The following is a 22,491-nucleotide window of genomic DNA, read 5'->3' on the forward strand; positions in this document are numbered from 1 at the left end:
GCCTTAGGAAGTCTGAGTGACAGGATGCTGTACACTTACTGATTCAAAATTATAGTTCCCTTCCACACCACTCCAAATATACAATTCCCTGTACTGGGCTTGGTTGTGAGTGCGTGATTTATGTATTCACTATGCACTTATTTATCCATAATCACACTTCTCTGGCTACTGCAATCTCCCTACTCCGAGTGGCTCACGTATTCAGAATGTTCAAGCTGTTTGCCAGCAACAAAGATTGGCCTCGCTGCTTCAATCCCTTCGGCTGATGCAGAAAAATTCCAAATGTACATGAAAGAGAAGGGGAGCCAGCGGAGAGCACAGAAAATGGGGCTGTCAAAACTTTAAAAAAAATGAATCCCTTCTCCATGATTTAAAACTTTTCTGTTCTCTCCTGTTCCATTCAGCAGGGCTCTTGTTCCCAGAATAACTCAGACATTTATGTTTACACAGTTTACACTGGGAGAGGCCTGTCCCCTCTCTTTGTTTTTAAAGACAATGAAAGCAAAGATATATTGCAATTATCCTGGACAGACAAGCCCTGCTGAGTCAGAGGAAGGGAAAGCAGGGGCCTAAAGGGGGTTCAGTTAGTTTGGAGAGGTTGATTCCTTCTGTAAGATTTTCTTCCTTCACTTTCAATTTGAATATTACATTTAAAATTTCAGTAGCTTAAAAACAACTCAACAGGGCTTCCTGTTACCTCGATAACAGCCATATTCTGGGGCTGACAGACTCAAAGACAGTTTATTCAGCCCAGGAAGTGGTTATTACCTCAAATAGGAAGCACTATGGTCTCAGTTCTGCCAGGAGCTCTGCACCCCTATAGAATTCCTTGCATTACTGGGGCTTAAGTTATTAGAGTCCTCTAATGCTGCCTACAAAATGTTCTATCAAACAGCTCCTCACCTAGGGAAGGAGTGAGCTTCTTAAACAGGCTTAGCATTATTGAATATATTAATATTATTGTTATGCTGGGGGTTGGGCAATCACCCCACCTTGATGAAATTGTTAGGCATGTTATACTAGTTGCCTTCCATTCAGGCTAAATGAAGGGGAAACTAAATGCCCCTTTGTTTAGTGATGGCTGAAGCAATGGAAACCACTGCCCAAGGATTAGACCACTGGGCCAAGGGGTTTTGTGGGGGTCTGAACACAAACACAGGGATGGGATACTGATTTGATTGCAGGGTGTGGGAAGGGGGCAGAGAGGCAGTACAAACACAAAGGAAAGGTAGCCAGGAAGCCTACCAGCCAGCCAGAGAAGCACTTGTAGTGTGACACTGAGAAAGAGCACATTTGGGTAGAGTGCTGGCTGGAAAGAGGCTTGGAACTGTGAGTAAATAGCTGCCTCCTGCTGTTTGATTCCTAGTGCATTCAGGAAAACAGGATTTTATGTACGTTCTTTGTAAATAAACAGGATTGCACCTGACTCCATCATCAATTTCTCCTAACGGAAACAAGTGCTTAGGTCAAAAAGGGTAACATTATTATTATTTCTTATTGGTACTACATTAGCACCTAGATACCAACTGAAATTGGGGCCCCACTATGCTAGACACTCTATAAACAAAGAGTGAGAGACACTTCCTGCCCCAGAAATATATATGTTTGAACTCGGCTTTTACTTAACTTAACCCATTTGACTCTTAGCATTAAAACAGAGCTAATTAAGAACCTGACATAGGGCAGGGAAGATGACTCAAGGAATCCACTAACTCTATTTGTGACCATTATGTCAAAATAACTAATTCATATAACTTCCTCCTTGATAACTTGATTCCTGGTATAAAGCTTAGTGAATTTCCCACTCAGAGGAGCATCTTTATAAAGAGGGCAACATTAAGGGAACAGAAAAAAGATAATATGGTATAAATTCCTAAAAAAAAAATAAATGCACATTTTAATACCTGCATTTATACCACAGAGCATAAAACAGTATCACACCATCTGTAGCCAATAGATAAGGCATAGGTCTAAGTTAAGATAGTATTGCAATGAGCCCACAAACCTCAAGGCCTCTAAGAGAATAGCTTAGTTAAACTAATCAACGCACAAGGCTCAAAAAGCCTTAGCATAAACAGCTAACCAAGAGTATCCCTAGATCACAAGATATCCCAAGATAGAATGGTGTAATATGCAAGAATGACTAAACTGCTGACAAGCTAACCACAAGATGCTAATTTATACCGGCTTGGTATATTTTAAATTACAAACATCAGCAGATGGCTGACCACCAAAGTGCCACAGTAATTAACTGATGTATATGCTAATAAACTTGAGGTAAAAGAATTAGTAACTATAGGAGAAGGGCACCCCAACATTAGTAGGGTGAGGAAATACAAATAAGGAAAAGAGAATGAAACCCTTACTGAATATACATTTGGCATAGTGGTTTCAGCGTAAAACTTTATCAAAGTTGTATCCCAGCCTACATACCTTGGTGAGATGTGAGGCTTGGGAGATGCCAGGATGGTGGCCACTGGCGATAGTGAATCTGACAGTGAGGGTGATGAGTAACATTTTGGATCCTTTTCCAAAGAATAGTATGAGTATATGGATGTTCAGATGCACATTCTGTATTCTCTCTAGCTACCTTGCTGGGTTGGAGTGTTTGTGACTTTACTAATTGTGTTAATAAAACTATTACAAATACAAAAGGTTTTCCTAAGTGTGAGTGTTGGAACCATGCATGTCGGGGCTCCCAACTGGATAGTAATTTTAATAATACTGGGCCTGATCTTGGGATGAGAACCTACTAATCCTCTGAGTAGAATCAATATAATAAATACATAATCAACAGGTCAGGCAACACTGCTTACTAGTAGAGGAGTGTAGATCCTACAGAACTGGATTTCTTTCAGACTCCACTATCATTTGGATAAATGAAAAAGTACATGTACTATACTGTGTGTCAAGATGATACATTGACACATTCTGGAATACTGGACCTTAGCTAATAGATGCACTTGTGATACTGGCAGACCATGTGCCAGCTCATGCCAAAGCCCCAGGCCTCACTGAATGCTTACAAATGCATAGCCAGAAGCCAGGCCAATTCACTTGTGTAGCAGTATAGAGCAAAGTGACTACTAAACGTATGAGAGTGTATTTGGTGTTTAAACGTCATAAAAAGTAATGGGATGTTACATGCACTGTTTTAACTTATCTGTATCCCATTGTAATAGCAAATATTTACATCGTCTATACCCCTGTAACTAAATAACCCATCAATCTGAGAAAGAAGCCTTATGGAATGCAAATGAAGAACTTTAATAGCAAAGTGCTAATTTCAAATCAAGTGGTCATTTTATGTGGTGATTGGAGATCAAAGACTCTAAATGCATTCCTCACTCTCCATCTCCAAAAAGCCCATGTGGGTAGTGACCCTGTCACTTGTTTCCTATGAGAAGAAGCTAGAAGTATGGATTCAGGGAAAGATCCCTCATCTCTGGAGTGTTTGGACTCTTACAGGGAAGGATACCAGATGCAAAGTGGAGATCCCTAGAGACAATCTTGGTACCTTGAAAACACTTTTGGGAAACTGGAAATTTATTACATCACTACCACCATTTGGAATTACAAACTGTGTCTCACCTGTACATATATTTTACCTGCTTTAACCTCTCAATAACTTTTATTTCCTTTTCTTAGCTAATAAGCCTTTAGTTAGTTTACTCTAGAATTGGCTACCAGTATTGCCTTTCGTGTAAGATCTAGGATACCAATTGATCTGGGGTAAGTGATGGTTCTCTTGGGACTGGGAGCAACCTGAATCTGGTGTGATTTTGGTGTCAGTGACCGTTTAATCAGAAAGTCCATTTTGTCTGGGTTGCAAGATAGACTAGAGAGTCTAAGGGGACTGTCTGTGACTCTATGGTAAGACTGATATAGTGATCCAGGAGTTCACATTTGTTACTAGGTTGGTGAAATCTAATTATAGAACACACCATAAGTTTGGGGTATCTGCCCTGCTTTTGACAGTCTGCCCTGTTGTAGGCACTCACCGTTGTGAGCCACTCCAAACTGATATCCTCCCCTCCCCCCAAAAAAAATTAAGTGTAATTCAAAACATTTTTAAAATGTTGCTGTCCAAAAGAAACATTTAGGAAAAACAAGTATGGTTTTCCTCTTTCAGGAAACATGGGACGGGCAGGTATTTCACTCCACAATACAGCTCATCCCAAGCAATGGACAGCCCACAAGTGTTTGTACTTTACCTGAGTTCTCCAGTAGTAGCTGAAGGGTTAAAGATAATCTCTGCTCCATTTAGACTGTACATGAGCCAGTTCAGGGGGTGATGGCGCCCAAAACAGATATTCACAGCAATCCTTCCAAATTGAGTCTGGAACACAGGGTGCCCTGTGTTGCCCTCCATATAGTAAGTAGACTAGGGAAAAAAAAAACCACAAGCAGGTTGTCACGGAGTCCCCGGGCGATGCTCTGGAACTGCTCCCCACAAAGCCAGTCAGGACTTTGGGGAGCCTCCTCTCCTTCAGAGCAGACTGTCTTCAGGGCAAGAAGCTCACACGGCTTCACCTCCTGGGTCTGACCTTGGAGCATTCAGCATATGCCCCTCCGTGCACTTCCCACAGCGAGTTCACCCAAGCAGGGTCCTGGGGAAGCCAGAGGGTCCTGCATGCACCCCCAACTTCGCAGTCCGACGTAACTCTCAGCCAACCAGTAAAACAGAGGTTTATTAGATGACAGGAACATGGTCTAAAACAGAGCTTGTAGGTACAGAGAATGGGATCCCTCAACCAGGTCCATTCTGGGGCTCAGCAAGCCAGACAACCTCGTCTGCACTCACTCAGCCAGCCCCAAACTGAAACCCCCTCCAGCCCCTCCTTTCTGGCCTTTGTCTCTTTCCCGGGCCAGGAGGTCACCTGATCTCTTTGTTCACCTTTAGCTATCCCCTTGCAGAGGGGAAGAGCCCCAGCCATTTGTTGCCAGGATACAAAGTGTCGGCCATTTATGCACACTGGAGACTTAAGAAATGCATGGGGGAAACTGAGGCACCCACACAGTATTCAGAGGAAATGTTAAGAACAGTCCCACTTCGTCACACAAGTGTCTTCAGGTATTGTCTTCAAGTTCACCCACCCCCCACTACCATCCTTTAAAATTCACTAGATCTCTGAGGCACAAACAGTATGTGAAAAGACAACACCCCTCAGCCACTAAATACCTGCATTGTATGTACAGATCCAACAGAAATGGCTCTCTTGAGCTGTAGAGATTAAATTCCAGTTCCATTTCTACTTCTCTTTACTCACTGCTGGACATAAGTACTGTGCCACCTGGCTTTTTCACATGTTCCTGTAGCAATACTGCATTCTCTACAGACTTTATAACCTGATCACCCTACCCTCCATGTCAAAATGGTAAGAGCAAAAAATTAATAGGCAGCAGGTTTAAAACAAACATAAGTACTTCTTCACACAATGCACAGTCAACCTGTGGAACTCATTGCAAGGGGATGTTGTGAAGACAAAAAAAAGATAACTGGGTTCAAAAAAGACTTAGAGAAATTCCTGGAGGATAGGTCCATCAATGGCTATTAGCCAAGATGGGCAGGGATGCAACCTCATGCTCCAGGCAACCCTAAACCTTTGACTGCCAGAAGCCAGGAGTGGAAGACAAGGTGAATCATCCCAAATCCCCTTTGAAACTCTAGTACTAGCCACTGTCAGAGACAGGATACTGGGCTAGATGGACCAGCATGGCAGTTATGTTCTAATAAATAATTCTATTTCAAAACAGATCTGCCTATTCTGTAAGTTTTTAATTTATTTTTATTTCTCAGTCCTCTGTTTTTTCTACTATGATTGGAGAAGGAAAACCAGATTGTTATTGCTTGAGGGAATTCATCAGCTCTTGCTCTTTATTCCTCACCAGAGGTCATAATCATCTCCACAGCAACTAACTGATGTCTCAAGGAGGATTGATTTTTGTTTATTTATACACCCTCCCACACAGGGCTGAAAAGGTTAGAAACCAATCTTTTTCCCCTTTACATTTAGTTCTCATTGATTTGCCATGGATGATTGCAAGCTGGCAGATTTCCCAACCTGCTCCACAGAGACAGTCCACCCAGTCTGAGAAGTCCAACTCACTGCCCTCCTCAGGTTTGGGTTTTGTTACTTTATTGTTGTTTTCTCTGTTAATAAAGATGGGAATAATCCTTCTTCCTAGTCTGAGCTGCTCAGCCCTCACCCCAGGTCTGTCTGTCTCTCTCTTTTCAGAGAGCCAGAACCACCTCTGTTATATCCAGGCAGAGTAACAAGTCACCAGCAGAATATCCTTAACCCCTTCCAAGCAGGATCAACACTTTTTAACAAGGTGGGGTGTTCTTACCCTTTACAGTGAAGCTGATAGAGTAGGAATTGTCAAATTGTTTAAATATGTTAATCGATTGTTTTGATGCTTCTCCATGATCACATGGACCACCTCCCATTGGTGATCACATAACATCCCTGTGGCAACTGCAGCAATTGCATGAATAGAAAAGTGAAAGTATTTATATATATATATAGTTTAGCTGCCTTTCATTGAAATTTCACAGCTGGAAACGAAGAAAAACATAGAACCAGCAAGTGCTGCACAGACCACAGTTTGGGAACCTCTGAGACAGAGTGTTCTAGGCCCATACAGTATGAACATGGTATTTATTATGTATGGATTTAACTGTTAAATAAGGTGTGAAGAACATGGAAGGTATGTGTATTAATTTTTATGAATGTTTGTGTGTGTGTGTGTGTGTGTGTGTGTAGGGAAGGGGGAGTATTTCGTGATTACTGTAGTGCTGGCTAAAAGGCAGCTAAGGGTTAAATCTTGCAGGAACCTGAAACAATCACTGAAGACATAAGTCAGTTGCCTGGTGCTCAGACAATACTATGAATCAACTGTATGAAGGCTACCTCCAACCCGCTCTGGAGAAATGCATACACCAGTTTCATCAGCTCCAGGGGCTTGGCTTGAAACATCAGGAGATCTCTGGGTGGGAAATTTCAAACAAAGGAACTTTGAAATGGATAAAAAGCAGCTTGGATCTTGAGGGACACAACATGCTGACGGGATGGTAGGGGAAGGGCTGACTATGAGAGAGGCAATAGTTGCAGGGGTGCAGCCTGCTTCGTGCAACCCAATGCTTTGGGGCTGCCTGGGTTAAGCAGAATCTATTTAAACTAGCAAGGAAAGGTTAGGTTTAGGTAAGACAACATGCATTTAGGCATTTGTTATTTTTAACCTTTTTCTCTCTGCTTGTGATGTTCCTACAGATAAATAAATCATACTCTGTTTTGAACAAGCTGCTCTCTGTCATTGCATTTACAGCTCCCTGAGAGAATTCTGGATCAGCGTCAAATCCAGTTGGCTCTGCTGGAGGTAATATGGTTTGTAAATAAAGGTGCTGTAAACTCGTGGTCCAGTCAAAAGTGGGATGAATTGCAGTGCAGGTATAGGCCTGTCACCTGAAAGAAGTGCCCATGGAGAGATACAAAGAGATCACAGGTACAGTTCATCCCTGAACCATATAATACAAGGCTCGTCAGCTTACAAGAAATTCACCAGGAGTATGACTTCATCAGTGCCCCACAACTGACACACCATAGCTATGAATTACACAATTTTTATAAAGCTCCTCAATATTTAAATAAATAAATTAATGGTGATATCCTATCTCCCTAGAACTGGAAGGAACCTTGAAAGGTCATCGAGTCCAGCCCCCTGCCTTCACTAGCAGGACCAAGTACTGATTTTGCCCCAGATCCCTAAGTGGCCCCCCCAAGGATTGAACTCACAACCCTGGGTTTAGCAGGCCAATGCTCAAACCACTGAGCTATCCCTCCCCCCGTGTGTGAAGTTGCTTTGTATAGAAAAGCCCATTGGGTTGATAACCTATAGAGAGGAGCAGATTATTTTGGGGAAATATTATAAAACAAAGAAAATAACTTAAAATAAATCAAAGCTACAATAGCATCTTGGGGATTCTGGTGGCATCATATTCCATGCTTGTGATTTATGAGTGCACCAGAAACCCCTCAGTGGCATCATCATAGCCACACAATTCTACCTTGACAAAATGGACAGGACAGTTATGCAGCTACACTTTCCAACACTCTATCATACAGAGACAAGCAAGAGCTACAAAGTGAGTACAGTTTATTATAAGCAATGCTACATCTCACCTCATTGAAATCTCCAATCCTTGGAATGTGATTTTTCCTGCTCTTCCCAAGGACAGATCCAGAGTTTGAAATCACCACTGCAGTGTTCCACAAAGTTCCTCCATGTACATCATCTCTCTCCAGAATTGGAGACACCACAACCATATTGTGCTTCTTTGCCAGCTATAGAAATGAATAGAAAATCTCTATTATAGAAAAGCCTGTTATGATTAACTCTGTTTTCATCTTTTTCTCCTCAAAGTAGAATACAAGAGAGGTTTTCATTCTGTGCATTATTCTGACCTCAGCTAAGCACTAGTGATGAATATATGATGTACTGGAACTCTAGTGTTACAACCTTTTTCTTGTTCAGAGAGGGATACCTCAGTGAAAACTTTCCAGGCTGAATCCTTCTAGCAGAAGCATCAAGTTCCAGTTAGATGAGTTCTGCTGTAACAGCAGTTTTTAACCTGTAGGCCAGATCCACCCACACCCAAAAGGGGCATAAGGAACTGCTGAGAAATAAGCAGGGGGAGAGGGTGTAATCCTGCTCTCATTCCTTCATTCTGGTACACTGCTTAGTGGATTTGCGTAACAAGAGCTGGTCGAAAAAGGTAAAACAAAATAAAAATATGGGACATGCTTAAAAGAACATTTTTTATTTTCTGAAAAATAATAAATCAGTTTTTAAACAAAAAAAAACAAAACAGAAAACTGATTTTTTTTTTCAATTTTTGTTTTACCCTTATTTTCCAGTGACAAATTTTCCAAGAAAATTCTCCTTTCATTCAAATAGCCATTTTCCACTGAAAAAATGTTTCTCCTCAGAATTTTTGACCAGCTCTACTTAACTTGCATCTGAGCCTCAGATTCTAAAGCTTCCCATAAACCCTGGGGCTGATTCCTGATGTCTTCTACAAAGAACCGGAGCAAAGGATTAATGAATGCATTTGCTAAGGCCTTCCTGTGAATGCCTGACATGTGAAGTCACAGTATGGAAAGTGGACAACTCTATGCAGATATTTATTAAATCAGTCTGGACCTACTAGTCATTTTTATTCTCTTTGCAAAGCATCTCATGTTTGGCTTTTAGTGATGGGATAAAGCATTCAGGTTCTCTTCAGCACCAATACAGAGGCACATGAAACTGAACTCCAACAGGTGGGAACAAAAGGATTCAGGCAAGGCAGAATCTTCCAAGGATGTCTCAGGAATCACTCTCTAGAACTAAATCCGGGATTCTACTGGCTGCTCATCATTTAAGCATTGTTCGTCCTTGTATTCTTCCTTCCATTAAATTTAGTGTTAGTAACATAGCAGAAAGACATTACACAATTTGATGATCCCCAATTATGCTAGGTATAGAACTGTGGCACTGTGCACCAAGAGCAAATCCTTTTTTGAATAGGAATTTAAATTAGACTCATAGGCGTTGGCTACACTCGGGACTTCCCAGCACTGCCACTAGTAACCTCCCTCCAGCCTGATAGTTCACCTTTCAGTCTGACCCGTTGTAGTCTCCCCTTTAACCAGTTCCTTATCCACCTTTCAATTTTCATACTGATCCCCATCTTTTCCAATTTAACTAATAATTCCCCACGTGGAACCATATCAAATGCCTTACTGAAATCGAGGTAAATTAGATCCACTGCGTTTCCTTTGTTTAAAAAATCTGTTACCTTCTCAAAGAAGGAGATCAGGTTGGTTTGACACAATCTACCTTTTGTAAAGCCATGTTGTATTTTGTTCCATTTACCACTGACCTCAATGTCCTTAACTACTTTCTCCTTCAAAAAATTTTCTAAGACCTTGCATGCTACAGATGTCAAACTAACAGGCCTGTAGTTACCCGGATCACCTTTTTCCCCTTTCTTAAAAATAGGAACTATGTTAGCAAGTCTCCAGTCATACAGTACAACCCCTGAGTTTACAGATTCATTAAAAATGCTTGCTAATGGGCTTGCAATTTCATGTGCCAGTTCCTTTAATATTCTTGGATGAAGATTATCTGGGCCCCCCAATTTAGTCCCATTAAGCTTTTCGAGTTTGGCTTTTACCACGTATGTGGTAATATCTACCTCCATATCCTCATTCCCATTTGTCATCCTGCCATTATCCCTAAGCTCCTCATTAGCCTCATTAAAGACTGAGGCAAAGTATTTGTTTAGATATTGGGCCATGCCTAGATTATCCTTAACCTCCACTCCACCCTCAGTGTTTAGCGGTCTCACTTCTTTTTTCTTTGTTTTCTTCTTATTTATATGGCTATAGAACCTTTTACTATTGGTTTTAATTCCCTTTGCAAAGTCCAACTCTACATGGCTTTTGGCCTTTCTCACTTTATCCCTACATGTTCTGACCTCAATAAGGTAGCTTTCCTTGCTGATCCCACCCATCTTCCACTCCTTGTAGGCTTTCTGCTTTTTCTTAATCACTTCTCTGAGATGCTTGCTCTACAACTCCTGCCTATGAATTTTTTCCCCTTTCTTGGTATGCAGGCTTCTGATAGTTTCTGCAACTTTGACCTGAAGTAATTCCAGGCCTCCTCTGCCTTTAGATCCCCAAGTTCTTCAGTCCAATCCACTTCCCTAATTTCCCTAATTTTTTATAGTTTGCCCTTTTGAAATCAAAAACCCTAGACACAGATCCCAAAGCCCTCCTTATAGCACCACTGTCTGAGCCATCTGTTGAACATCATAATCTTGTCACAACTTTGTTATCCTTCTCTAGGAACAGGCAGAATCCCACTGAAGATCACCTGAGCCTCGATTTCCTTAAGCGTCTTCCCCAGCCTGGCATAGTCTCTCTTGATACTTTCCAGTGAGAATCTAGCCATATCATTTGTTCCCACATGAAGGACAATCAGTGGATTCTTTCCCACTCCCATTAGGATCCCCTTCAGCCTCAGGTCCACATCCCGTATCTTAGTACCCAGCAGAAAGCACACCCTTCTGTTCTCTGGATCAGCTCTGGTTACAGGCCTATCCATTCTTCTCAGTAAGGAGTCCCCAGTCATGTAGACCTGCCTTTTCCTGGTGATGGTGTGATTCTCTGGTCTATCCCTTGTTCCCTCTGGCTGCAAGTCCTCTTGATTTCTATTCTCCCTTGCAATCCTTTGTAACCCATCCTGTATTCTCCTGGGGCTCATATTTGGTGTTATCATCTCCACTGACTTTTCGCCTCTTTCTATAGAACTAGCTGCTCTTCTCTTCTTCCTTGCCCTCTCACCTTCAGTGACCATCTGCTGTGCCCCTTCTTCATTTTCCAATTCCACAAACCTGTTCCTGAGCTCTATTTTTCCTTCACTAGCCCATCTTGTCCTCTGCCTGGTTCTGTTAATCACATGCTTCCACTGTCCACTTTCCTCACCAAGCAGTCTCCCCTCAGAGTTCTTTGGTCCTGCTTCCATCTGTAAGTCTGAGCTTTTCCCTTCAGCCTCCTCATGTCTTTGCTCCATCATCTGCTCAAACCCCCTTCTAAACTCAACCAGAGTTTCCACCTGCATCTCCAAGCCTTGGATCTTTTCTTCCATCAGCTCTATCAAGCAACACTTTTGTCTGCATGAACTCTTTTCAGGTACCCCCTCCATGATCATGTAGATACCACAGCTTCCACATCCAGTCATCTTCATTGTGTCTTCCACTGCTTGGGTCACTACCACTGCTGCCTCTGTATCTGTCATAGCCTTCCCACCTAAGTCCTGTTAGTCCGGGAATCACAAACCAAACCAACCACCACCACCCACAGCAAAACAAACCTCCCACGAGCACCACAACGCTGCCAGAACACCACACACTCCCTTCACTAGCCTGTCTGTTCCTCTGCCTGGTTTTCCTAGTCTTCCCCCCAAACTCCCCTTAAGAACTCCTACTCAAACTCCCCTGTTTACAGCTCTGTTTGCTGGCTCCTGTGCCTAAATTGCTCTTTATTGCAATAGATAAAATATAAGAAAGCCTTTGATCAACGAGTTACTGTAGTTATACAGTATGTAGTGGATCCACACATGTAAATGCATTTATGTTAAAAAGTATAGGTGCCGCCTTATCCACAGGAATCATAGCATCACAGTACCTTTTAATATTCTAGCAAGAATATTTTGCACTACATTTTAGTACTGATAAGTTATTTAATCTTTGGTTAAATGACATTTTCTCTTCTTTCCCCTCATGTCATTTTACTTTTCCATAAGTCTGAATATTTCTTGCAGGATCTGCCCTTAGGTCATTAACCCCACATTGAGAAGTGCCCCACACTTGGCCTAGGTCAGACTGAAGCTATAAGGTCGTTACACATACATGCTTAGTAGGTCAGATCACATCTGGATAGATTCAGGCCCACAACAAACCTGATCATGTCAGTGAATCATTTAATAAAGAAAAATACAACGTCCCTTACAAAACAAAAGAGCTGTAGACTATTTAAGATGGCAGAAGGTGAAAATTATCCCACAATCACTCTTTCACTTAGCGATCCCTGGCCGAATGACTGCCAGCTAATAAAAGGTCACCTCTGGTGCACAGAAAGCATCATTCTGTGTTACATGTCAGAAGAAGGATGTAGAAAAATCATATGAAAGTGTTTACTTTTCAGAACATTAGTTAACTCATCAGTTAATATTCTTTGTGTAATGCTTTACTAATGCATAGTCTGTTCCATTCAAAAGGAATTTCTTGACTAGAAGTTAAAGGTGACTGGCTGTGAAGCTTATTTTCTTCTAGTAAAAATATGGAAAAAAATCAGGATAGGAAGTCTCACATATCCTACAGGGTAAAAGGCACTATATAAATGTAAAGTAAGATTTTTTAAAAACTGTTTCATATTGCACATGTGTTGTTGTCCATTTGCATTTTCACTAGCTCTCACAATACATGCTTTGAATGTGCTGGAAAATTATTTTTGGTTCTTTAATTCTAACAACATATAAGACTGATATACAAAAAGTGATCACTACACAATGGTATGAATTCAGCTTTTTACCTTCTGGCAGAACCTTGTTGTCAGACCATCCTCTGCTGACTCAGCAAATTCAGTCCATGGAAGCTTCTCTCTTGTACAGAATGCAAAGGGCATAGCTAGAAAAATCCCAACATGAGAAGTCAATACAAAGGCTTCAGATCACTGAGCTGGTATGGGATGGGTTCTGCTTTACTCATATAAAACAGGTCAATGAAATGTGTTCAGAAGTTGCTTTTGTGAAAACTGAGAAATAATTACCACATCTGAGTATGGTACTGTTATCTCCTTCTCCCTGTACAAAGGAGTTTGATTCTTGAGAACGTGTCATTTAGGGGTCTCTAAACTTTAGATTTTCTAGGCTGCATTCTCACAGAGACACCGTGACCAGACCAGCCACGTATAGTTCCAGTGCTCTATATGCAGCAGACCAGGATCTAAATTCCTCTTACTCCATAGCCCAGGAAGGACAAGAAGTGTCACACAATCAGCCCAGGAAGGACAAGAAGTGTCACACAATCACTCAACACTATGGAGCAAAGACAGTACCTTGTCATCAGCCAACATTTGTTCAATTAAGAAGCCAGGCTGAGTCCCTACTAATTTGAAATGGGAGGATTGGCTGGCCAGAAGAGAGGTGGTTATGATTAGAGATCAGGAGAATGAAATTAGTATAGGTGAAACGAGAGGGGAAGATTACCCACTATCTCACACGGGGCAGAGGATCCCCTGAAGGAGTGTCTGAGGAAGAAACCTACAAATTAATGACTAAGACGTATTTCCCCCAACAGTCTCACAAGAGGTCCTTCAATTTTGGTTTTGGCCACAGTCCTAACCCCACACATCCTCCATTTTCATTTAAATATTATTTTTCTGCTATTGAGAAGCTTCCTAAATCAAACAAAACTTCCAAGGAAGAAAAGGGGAAGAGTAGGTGAAAGAACACACAGTAAACATAACTAAAAGCATCGCTGAGATGCAGGCCCTGCCTTTGCAGACCTACATGGGACCTACACACAGCTCTGTTAACAAGGATTCTTTTAAGTTTCTTTCAGAAAATAAAGATTATGATCAGTGGATTGTATCCTGTTTCATAGTTGCGGTGGAACATTTTTAAAATATAGGGTACCTGTTAAATGGAGAGGAATTGGCTATTTTCAGAAATTTAAGCATTTTAAAGGCAAAGAATCTGGACTTGGGGAGGCTACAGAAAATACTCACTCCAAGCCTCTTGAAAGCAGATCACATTGACCCCACACATTGCAGCAACCTCCACAATCTCCTCTATTCGCCTGTGCAGTGCAGCCACCTGGTTGTAAGAAATTTGACTCTATAAAAACTCATACATCATAATTCTCTTGTAACATTAAGGTTTTGGTTCTGCCACCTTTCACACCAAGTAGTACCTTGCTTGGCACTTCACCCCATTAATTTCAGTGAGAATACTTCTAGGGTAAGTTACTGCTCAACACAAGCAATGGTTGCAGAATTAGGCCCTAAAGCGTTAGGACATTTTTAAAGGTATTTAGGTGCCTAAACATTCAGACAGGTGCCTAATGGGATTTTCAAAAGCACATATCTGCATCTTTAGGCATTCTATTCTAGATACAGTTAAAAAACTGGCCTTTAGTCCCTACATGTGCATTAGAGATCTATAAACCTTAAGAGCCACACACAAAAAACCTTGCTGATGCTGTTTTGAGATGTGACACTTAGCAGAGGTTAGAGAGAGCTGTACCTCCTACAAGCACATGTAGATTCCAGAACTTCCCCTAAAATACCAGCCCTGGAGCTAGCACAGTGGTGAACTGACAAAATGCTTGTTGGAACAGTATGTTGCTTCACTCTTGAGCCCCATACATCTGACAACTTCGACCAGAAGTTCTTTGACTAGAAGTTAGGCCATCGGCCCTATGGTTATCCGTGGGACAGTTGCTTATGTTTGGATAAAGGAGAGATGGGATGATCGGGGGCAGGGATGGCCATGGACTGGCTACTTCTGAAATGCAGACAAGCTCCTCCTTTTGGCATATGCTCTGGGTCTAATGAGAGAAGCTCATGCTCTGAGGCTTGAAATGCGCATGCGCACACTCAGAGTTAGTAAACATGCTTCCATCAGCAATATACACGTTATTACCCTCAAAGCATGTTTTAGTGCATCCCTAAGAAGAACCAAGCAGTGCACCAGTGATGGACAGTTTGTATTTTTCTTTAATTAGTTAAAAATCTTTACACAGGAACTCTTCTCACTGGAGAACTCTAGTTACAAGGAGGCATAGGGGCAGTGGCAATGAGATTTGGAGCCATTCATATATATAGAGTGCCAGTTGCTGCCATTTGTTATGTGGATGCCTCTCCACTAGAAACTGGCCCGAGACCACCAAGTCACTTTGCATAACGCTACACAGCTGCTATATCTGTTTGGTCGGTATCAGTCTGGGTTGGATTTGAGATGGATATATATATATCCAAACAGATATAGATGGATATACATATATCCATCTCAAATCTATCAAAAAGAACAGGAGTACTTTCATAGATTCAAGGACTGGAAGGGACCTCGAGAGGTCATCGAGTCCAGTCCCCTGCCCGCATGGCAGGGCCAAATACTGTCTAGACCATCCCTGATAGACATTTATCTAACCTACTCTTAAATATCTCCGGAGATGGAGATTCCACAACCTCCCTAGGCAATTTATTCCAGTGTTTAACCATCCTGACAGTTAGAAACTTTTTCCTAATGTCCAACCTAGACCTCCCTTGCTGCAGTTTAAACCCATTGCTTCTTGTTCTATCCTTAGAGGCTAAGATGAACAAGTTTTCTCCCTCCTCCTTATGACACCCTTTTAAATATCTGAAAACTGCTATCATGTCCCCTCTCAGTCTTCTCTTTTCCAAACTAAACAAACCCAATTCTTTCAGCCTTCCTTCATAGGTCATGTTCTCAAGACCTTTAATCATTCTTGTTGCTCTTCTCTGGACCCTTTCCAATTTCTCCACATCTTTTTTAAAATGCGGTGCCCAGAACTGCACACAATACTCCAGCTGAGGCCTAACCAGAGCAGAGTAGAGCGGAAGAATGACTTCTCATGTCTTGCTCACAACACACCTGTTTATACATCCCAGAATCATGTTTGCTTTTTTTGCAACAGCATCACACTGTTGACTCATATTTAGCTTGTGGTCCACTATAACCCCGAGATCCCTTTCTGCCGTACTCCTTCCTAGACAGTCTCTTCCCATTCTGTATGTGTGAAACTGATTTTTCCTTCCTAAGTGGAGCACTTTGCATTTGTCTTTGTTAAACTTCATCCTGTTTAACTCAGACCATTTCTCCAATTTGTCCAGATCATTTTGAATTATGACCCTGTCCTCCAAAGCAGTTGCAATCCCTCCCAGTTTGGTATCATCTGCAAACTTAATAAGCGTACTTTCTATGCCAATATCTAAGTCGTTGATGAAGATATTGAACAGAGCCGGTCCCACAACAGACCCCTGCGGTACCCCACTCGTTACGCCTTTCCAGCAGGATTGGGAACCATTAATAACAACTCTCTGAGTACGGTTATCCAGCCAGTTATGCACCCACCTTATAGTAGCCCCATCTAAATTGTATTTGCCTAGTTTATCGATAAGAATATCATGTGAGACCGTATCAAATGCCTTACTAAAGTCTAGGTATACCACATCCACAGCTTCACCCTTATCCACAAGGCTCGTTATCCTATCAAAGAAAGCTATCAGATTGGTTTGACATGATTTGTTCTTCACAAATCCATGCTGGCTGTTCCCTATCACCTTACCACCTTCCAAGTGTTTGCAGATGATTTCCTTAATTACTTGCTCCATTATCTTCCCTGGCACAGAAGTTAAACTAACTGGTCAGTAGTTTCCTGGGTTGTTTTTATTTCCCTTTTTATAGATGGGCACTATATTTGCCCTTTTCCAGTCTTCTGGAATCTCTCCCGTCTCCCATGATTTTCCAAAGATAATAGCTAGAGGCTCAGATACCTCCTCTATTAGCTCCTTGAGTATTCTAGGATGCATTTCATCAGGCCCTGGTGACTTGCAGGCATCTAACTTTTCTAAGTGATTTTTAACTTGTTCTTTTTTTATTTTATCTGCTAAACCTACCCCTTTCCCATTAGCATTCACTAGGTTAGGCATTCCTTCAGACTTCTCGGTGAAGACCGAAACAAAGAAGTCATTAAGCATCTCTGCCATTTCCAAGTTTCCTGTTACTGTTTCTCCCTCTTCACTAAGCAGTGGGCCTACCCTGTCTTTGGTCTTCCTCTTGCTTCTAATGTATTGATAAAAAGTCTTCTTGTTTCCCTTTATTCCTGTAGCTGCTGGCTGTTCTGCCCCAGACCCCAGCAGCCGAACCCCTCAGCCGCACAGCTCGATCCGTGTGAGATCAAAAGGCGGTGCCTCCCACCCGGCTGGCTCTGTCCCCGGCCACGCCACGGGATGACCGCCCGGGATTCTGGGGTCTTGCTGAGGCTGCCCCAAGCCGGGCTTCCTGGGGTCTGCTGCGCCTCCAGCCACAGGAGCCCTAGGCCAGTGTGGGAGCCGGGCCGCAGCCCGGCTCTCAGAGCCTCCTCCCCTCCCCACGCTGCATAGCAAGACATGGGACCGTGGGCAGGGCTGCTACAGCCATTTCAGACTGGAATTGGTGCTAGGGGAGCAGAGGTGATTGTGCCCTGGCTGGAGACCACGCAGCCCCCTCTCCCACCCCTCCAACGCCCACTGCTTGCTCGTGCCGGCATGGGGCTGCGACGCCCAGCTCTGGAGGGCAGCACCAAGGCCCCGGGCGTGCTTGTGGGGAAGAAGAGACAGGAGGCAAAGCTGTTCGGTGTCTCCCACGCAGCTCCAGGCCCCTCTGGCTACTCGGCAGCGACAGCCAGGCTGGGTAGCCCACCAGCAGCATGACTTGGTCCTACCTGCACAGACCACATGAGCCCTGGGGTTGGCACTGACATCCTGCCTATGCCAAGGCCTCCAGCGCAGGGGCAGCCCTAGCTCTGCCCAGGGAGACACAGCCCAGCTCACTCCATGGTCGGCCCAGTGAGTAAATGAGTATGCTAGTAGGAAATTGTTTTATTTCACTAACTACTAATTTTCTGTTTTCATTTTTTTAAAAATTTAAACAGTCAAAAACAAAACAAAAAAAAAATTGCAAAGTGCAAATGTGTAAAAGCCAAAAAAAAAAGGGGGGGGGGGGGGGGGGGGCAGCCAATTTTTATTTTTTTTTTTGCTTGGGGCGGCAAAATACCTAGAGCCGGCCCTGGTACTAATCACCTTGTCAAGTGGCCAATCCTTTCCATTGTTGTGGGCTGCAGGAATGCGGAAGTGCCGGTTTCAAAGCTCATACTACAGAGAAAAAGCAAACAGTTTGCAGCTTGCTTTGAGTGAGTAAATGAATGAGCAGGGGGCTGGGAGTTCGGAACTTGCAAAATAGAGAGCTGACATGCTCCAAAAAGCACTCACTCTCCCCCCACACTCCCTGTCACAATCCACCCCACCCCGTTTTGAAAAGCACGTTGCAGCCACATGAATGCTGGGATAGCTGCCCATAATGCACTGCTCCCAACACAGCTGCAAATGTTGCAAGTGTGGCCACACCACTGTGCTGGCAGCTGTCAGTGTGGACAGACTGCAGTGCTTTTCCCTACTCAGCTGTATGAAGACAGGTTTACCTCACAGCACTGTACAGCTGCAAGTGTAGCCAAGATGTTCCTACGCCTACGAGAGAGCAGCGTAGTTAATCCACCTCCTTGAGGAGCTCTCCCATCAACACAGTACTGTCTACACGGGGTGGGGGGAATTGTAGATCAGTATCACTCAAGGGTGTGGATTTTCACACCCCTAAGCAACGTAGTCTGTAACATAGACCTCAGCTCAGAGTGCCACAGCTCAGTACAAGGTAGAACAGACTGATTAATATGAGGAGTTAACACGAGGCGAGCTACCGCCTGTCCCAATTTGCATCTGTCCTGTGTGTTCTTGGGTGTTCTTGTGTGTGTGTTTGTTTGTAGGGGCNCAGGGCTGCTAACAGGGGAGTTTGAGAGGGAGTTCTCATTGGAGGAGGTAAGGGGGAGGCAGGAGGGCACGGTGTGGTGTGTGCTCTGAGTCCACAGGTGCTGTGGGCAGGGAGTGAAGCAGGCATGAGCCAAGCAGCAGGAGCAGACAGAATGCAGATGCTGGCATGTGGAAGCTGTGGTATGTATATGGTCCTAGCAGGGGAGCTGGAACACAGGTATGTGTGTATGAAGTGTCGCCTGATAGTGTTACTGGAGGAAAAGATTAAGGGGCTAGAGATGCAGGTAGATACCCTGGTGGAGTTTAGGCGGGGGTTTGAGCAGCTGATGGAGGACAGGCAAGGAGGGGCTGAAGGAGAGTGTCCTGCAGCGCAGGTAGAGGCAGAGGACGGTGAGAGGGGAATGGAAGGGGGAGAACATGGGAGGTGGAAGCATGTGACTGTGAGAAGCAGGCCAAGGAAAAGAAGGGCCAGCGAGGGGGGAATAGAACTCAGGAATAGGTTCGAGTGTTTGGATAGCGAGGTGGAGGGGCAGCAGGTGGCGGCTGAAGTTGGGAGAGTGAGGAAGAAGAGAAGAGCAGCTAGTCCGAGAGAGAGAGGGGAGGAGTTGATGGAGACAGCACCAATTCTGGGCCCCGGGAGGAATCAGGAAGGCGTAAGGGGGAGCATAACGGAAGATAGGAACAGGCACAGGTCAGGACTAGAGGGACTAGAGACTAGATTACTAGATTGCACTGTTACCAGGCGAAGGCAGGTGTATGTAATTGGAGACTCATTACTGAGGAGATTGGACAGGCCTGTGACCAGGGCGGACCCGGAGAACAGAAGGGTGTGCTGTCTACCGGGCGCAAAGATACGCGATGTGGACCTGCGGTTGAAAAGGATCCTAAAAGGAGCAGGTAAGAACCCCTTGATAATCCTTCATGTAGGAACGAATGACACGGCTAGGTTCTCGTTAGAGAGAATCAAGGGAGATTATGCTAGGCTGGGGAAGACGCTCAAGGAGATAGAGGCTCAGATTATCTTTAGTGGGATTCTGCCCGTTCCGAGGGAAGGGCAGCAAAGGGCTGATAGGATTGTGAGAATAAATAGTTGGCTAAGAGAGTGGTGCTATAAGGAGGGCTTTGGGATGTATGGCCACTGGGAGGCTTTCGGGGACAGGCACCTGTTCTCGCGGGATGGGCTTCACCTGAGTAGGGAAGGAAATAGACTTCTGGGAGGGAGGCTGGCTCATCTTATCAAAAGAGCTTTAAACTAGGAAGTTTGGGGAGAAGGTTGGGAGATGCACAGTTAATCTCCACGCCAGATTCCAGTATGGAAAAGGTGAGTAAAATGAGAGGAGACATAGCCGGGGAGATGAGATTGGACATAGGAAGGACAGGGGGGACGGACGCAAGGAGGCCCGCAACTTATAGTGCTACGAATGGGAGACAGGCTAAACGACATACATTAGGGTGTTTATACACCAATGCCAGAAGCCTAGGTAATAAAATGGAGGAATTGGAGCTCTTGGTCCAAGAGCTGAAACCAGATATCGTAGGAATAACAGAAACGTGGTGGAATGGCAGTCACGACTGGAACACAGGTATGGAGGGGTATGCGCTGTTTAGGAAAGACAGGAACAAAGGTAAAGGTGGGGGGGTGGCATTGTATGTCAATAGTGAAATAAGCTGTAAAGAAATAATAGTTGATGGATTAGATAACACAGAGTCCGTCTGGGCAATACTCACACTGGGTAATAGGACTACTAGAGCCTCTCCGGGGATAGTGCTCGGAGTGTGCTATAGACCGCCGGGATCGACCCAGGATATGGATAAGGAACTATTTAATGTGTTTAGAGAAGTAATTACTAATAGAAACTGTGTAATTATGGGGGACTTTAACTTCCCAGATATAGATTGGGGCACAAACGCTAGTAGTAATAATAGGGCTCAGATGTTCCTAGATGTGCTTGCTGATCAATTCCTTCATCAAGTGGTAGCTGAACCGACGAGGGGGGAGGCCATTTTAGATTTGATTCTGGTAAGTAGTGAGGACCTCGTTGAGGAAGTGGTAGTGGGGGACAATTTGGGCTCCAGTGATCATGAGCTAATTCGGTTCAAAATACATGGGAGGAGTAACAGAATTAAGTCAAAGACTAGGGTTTATAATTTTAAAAAGGCCAATTTTAACAAATTAAGGGGACTGGTAAGGGAAGTGGATTGGGCAAACGTATTAATGGATCTAAAGGCAGAAGAAGCCTGGGATTACTTCAAGTTAAAGATGCATGAGCTGTCGGAGGCCTGCATTCCAAAAAAGGGAAAAAGATTACAAAGCAGGAGATTTAGACCGAGCTGGATGAGCGACCGACTCAAAGGGGCGATTAGGAAAAAACAGAAAGCGTACAAAGAGTGGAAGAGGGGAGGGATTAGTAAAGAAACTTACCTTAGCGAAGTCAGAGAATGTAGAGATAGAGTGAGAAAGGCCAAAGGCCGTGTAGAGTTGGACCTAGCGAGGGGAATTAAAAGCAATAGTAAGAGGTTTTACAGCCATATAAATAGGAAGAAAGCAAAGAAAGAAGAAGTGGGACCGCTGAAGACTATTGCCGGAGAGGAGATTAAAGACAATCTAGGCATGGCGCAATATCTCAATGAATATTTTGCATCGGTGTTTAATGAGGCCAATGAAGGTATTAGGGATACTAGCACCACTACAGAGGGGCATTCAGGATGGGGGATTACCGTATCCGAGGTAGAAACAAAACTTGAATGCCTTAATGGGGCTAAGTCGGGAGGACCGGACGATCTTCATCCGAGAATATTGAAGGAATTGGCGCGGGAAATAGCAGGCCCATTAGCGATAATATTTAATGAATCTGTAAACTCGGGGGTGGTCCCGTTAGACTGGAGAATAGCTAATGTGGTTCCTATTTTCAAGAAAGGGAAAAAAAGTGATCCGGGTAACTACAGGCCTGTTAGTTTAACATCTGTAGTGTGCAAGGTGTTAGAGAAAATTCTGAAAGAGAAACTAGTTGAGGACCTGGAGGTTAGTGGCAATTGCGATAAATTACAACATGGTTTTACGAAGGGCAGATCGTGCCAAACGAATCTGATCTCCTTCTTTGAGAAAGTAACGGATTTATTAGATAAGGGAAATGCGGTGGACCTAATATACCTGGATTTCAGTAAAGCATTTGATACTGTACCCCATGAGGAATTATTGGTTAAACTTAAAAACATGGGGATCGATATGAAAATCCAGAGGTGGATAAGGAATTGGTTAATGGGAAGAATGCAGCGGGTCGTATTAAAGGGTGAACTGTCGGGTTGGAGGGAGGTTACTAGTGGAGTGCCTCAAGGT

The 22,491-nt window shown here is 43.6% G+C and overlaps 1 protein-coding gene across 3 annotated transcripts in view; it reads right to left on the reverse strand.

The window, feature by feature from the left end:
- UPB1 (beta-ureidopropionase 1) overlaps nt 1-22,491 on the reverse strand; it is a 40,855-nt gene that overhangs the window by 15,229 nt on the left and 3,135 nt on the right. For all 3 annotated transcript variants that reach the window (XM_034791375.1, XM_034791373.1, XM_034791374.1), the window contains 4 exons: nt 14,337-14,424; nt 13,140-13,234; nt 8,184-8,345; nt 4,215-4,384 (listed from right to left, as the gene is read on the reverse strand). In XM_034791375.1, the coding sequence (XP_034647266.1) occupies nt 4,215-4,384; nt 8,184-8,345; nt 13,140-13,234; nt 14,337-14,424 (515 nt within the window). The remainder of the gene's footprint in view (nt 1-4,214; nt 4,385-8,183; nt 8,346-13,139; nt 13,235-14,336; nt 14,425-22,491) is intronic.

The sequence above is a fragment of the Trachemys scripta genome, chromosome 15 (assembly GCF_013100865.1).
Source record: "Trachemys scripta elegans isolate TJP31775 chromosome 15, CAS_Tse_1.0, whole genome shotgun sequence".
Taxonomy (NCBI): domain Eukaryota; kingdom Metazoa; phylum Chordata; order Testudines; family Emydidae; genus Trachemys; species Trachemys scripta.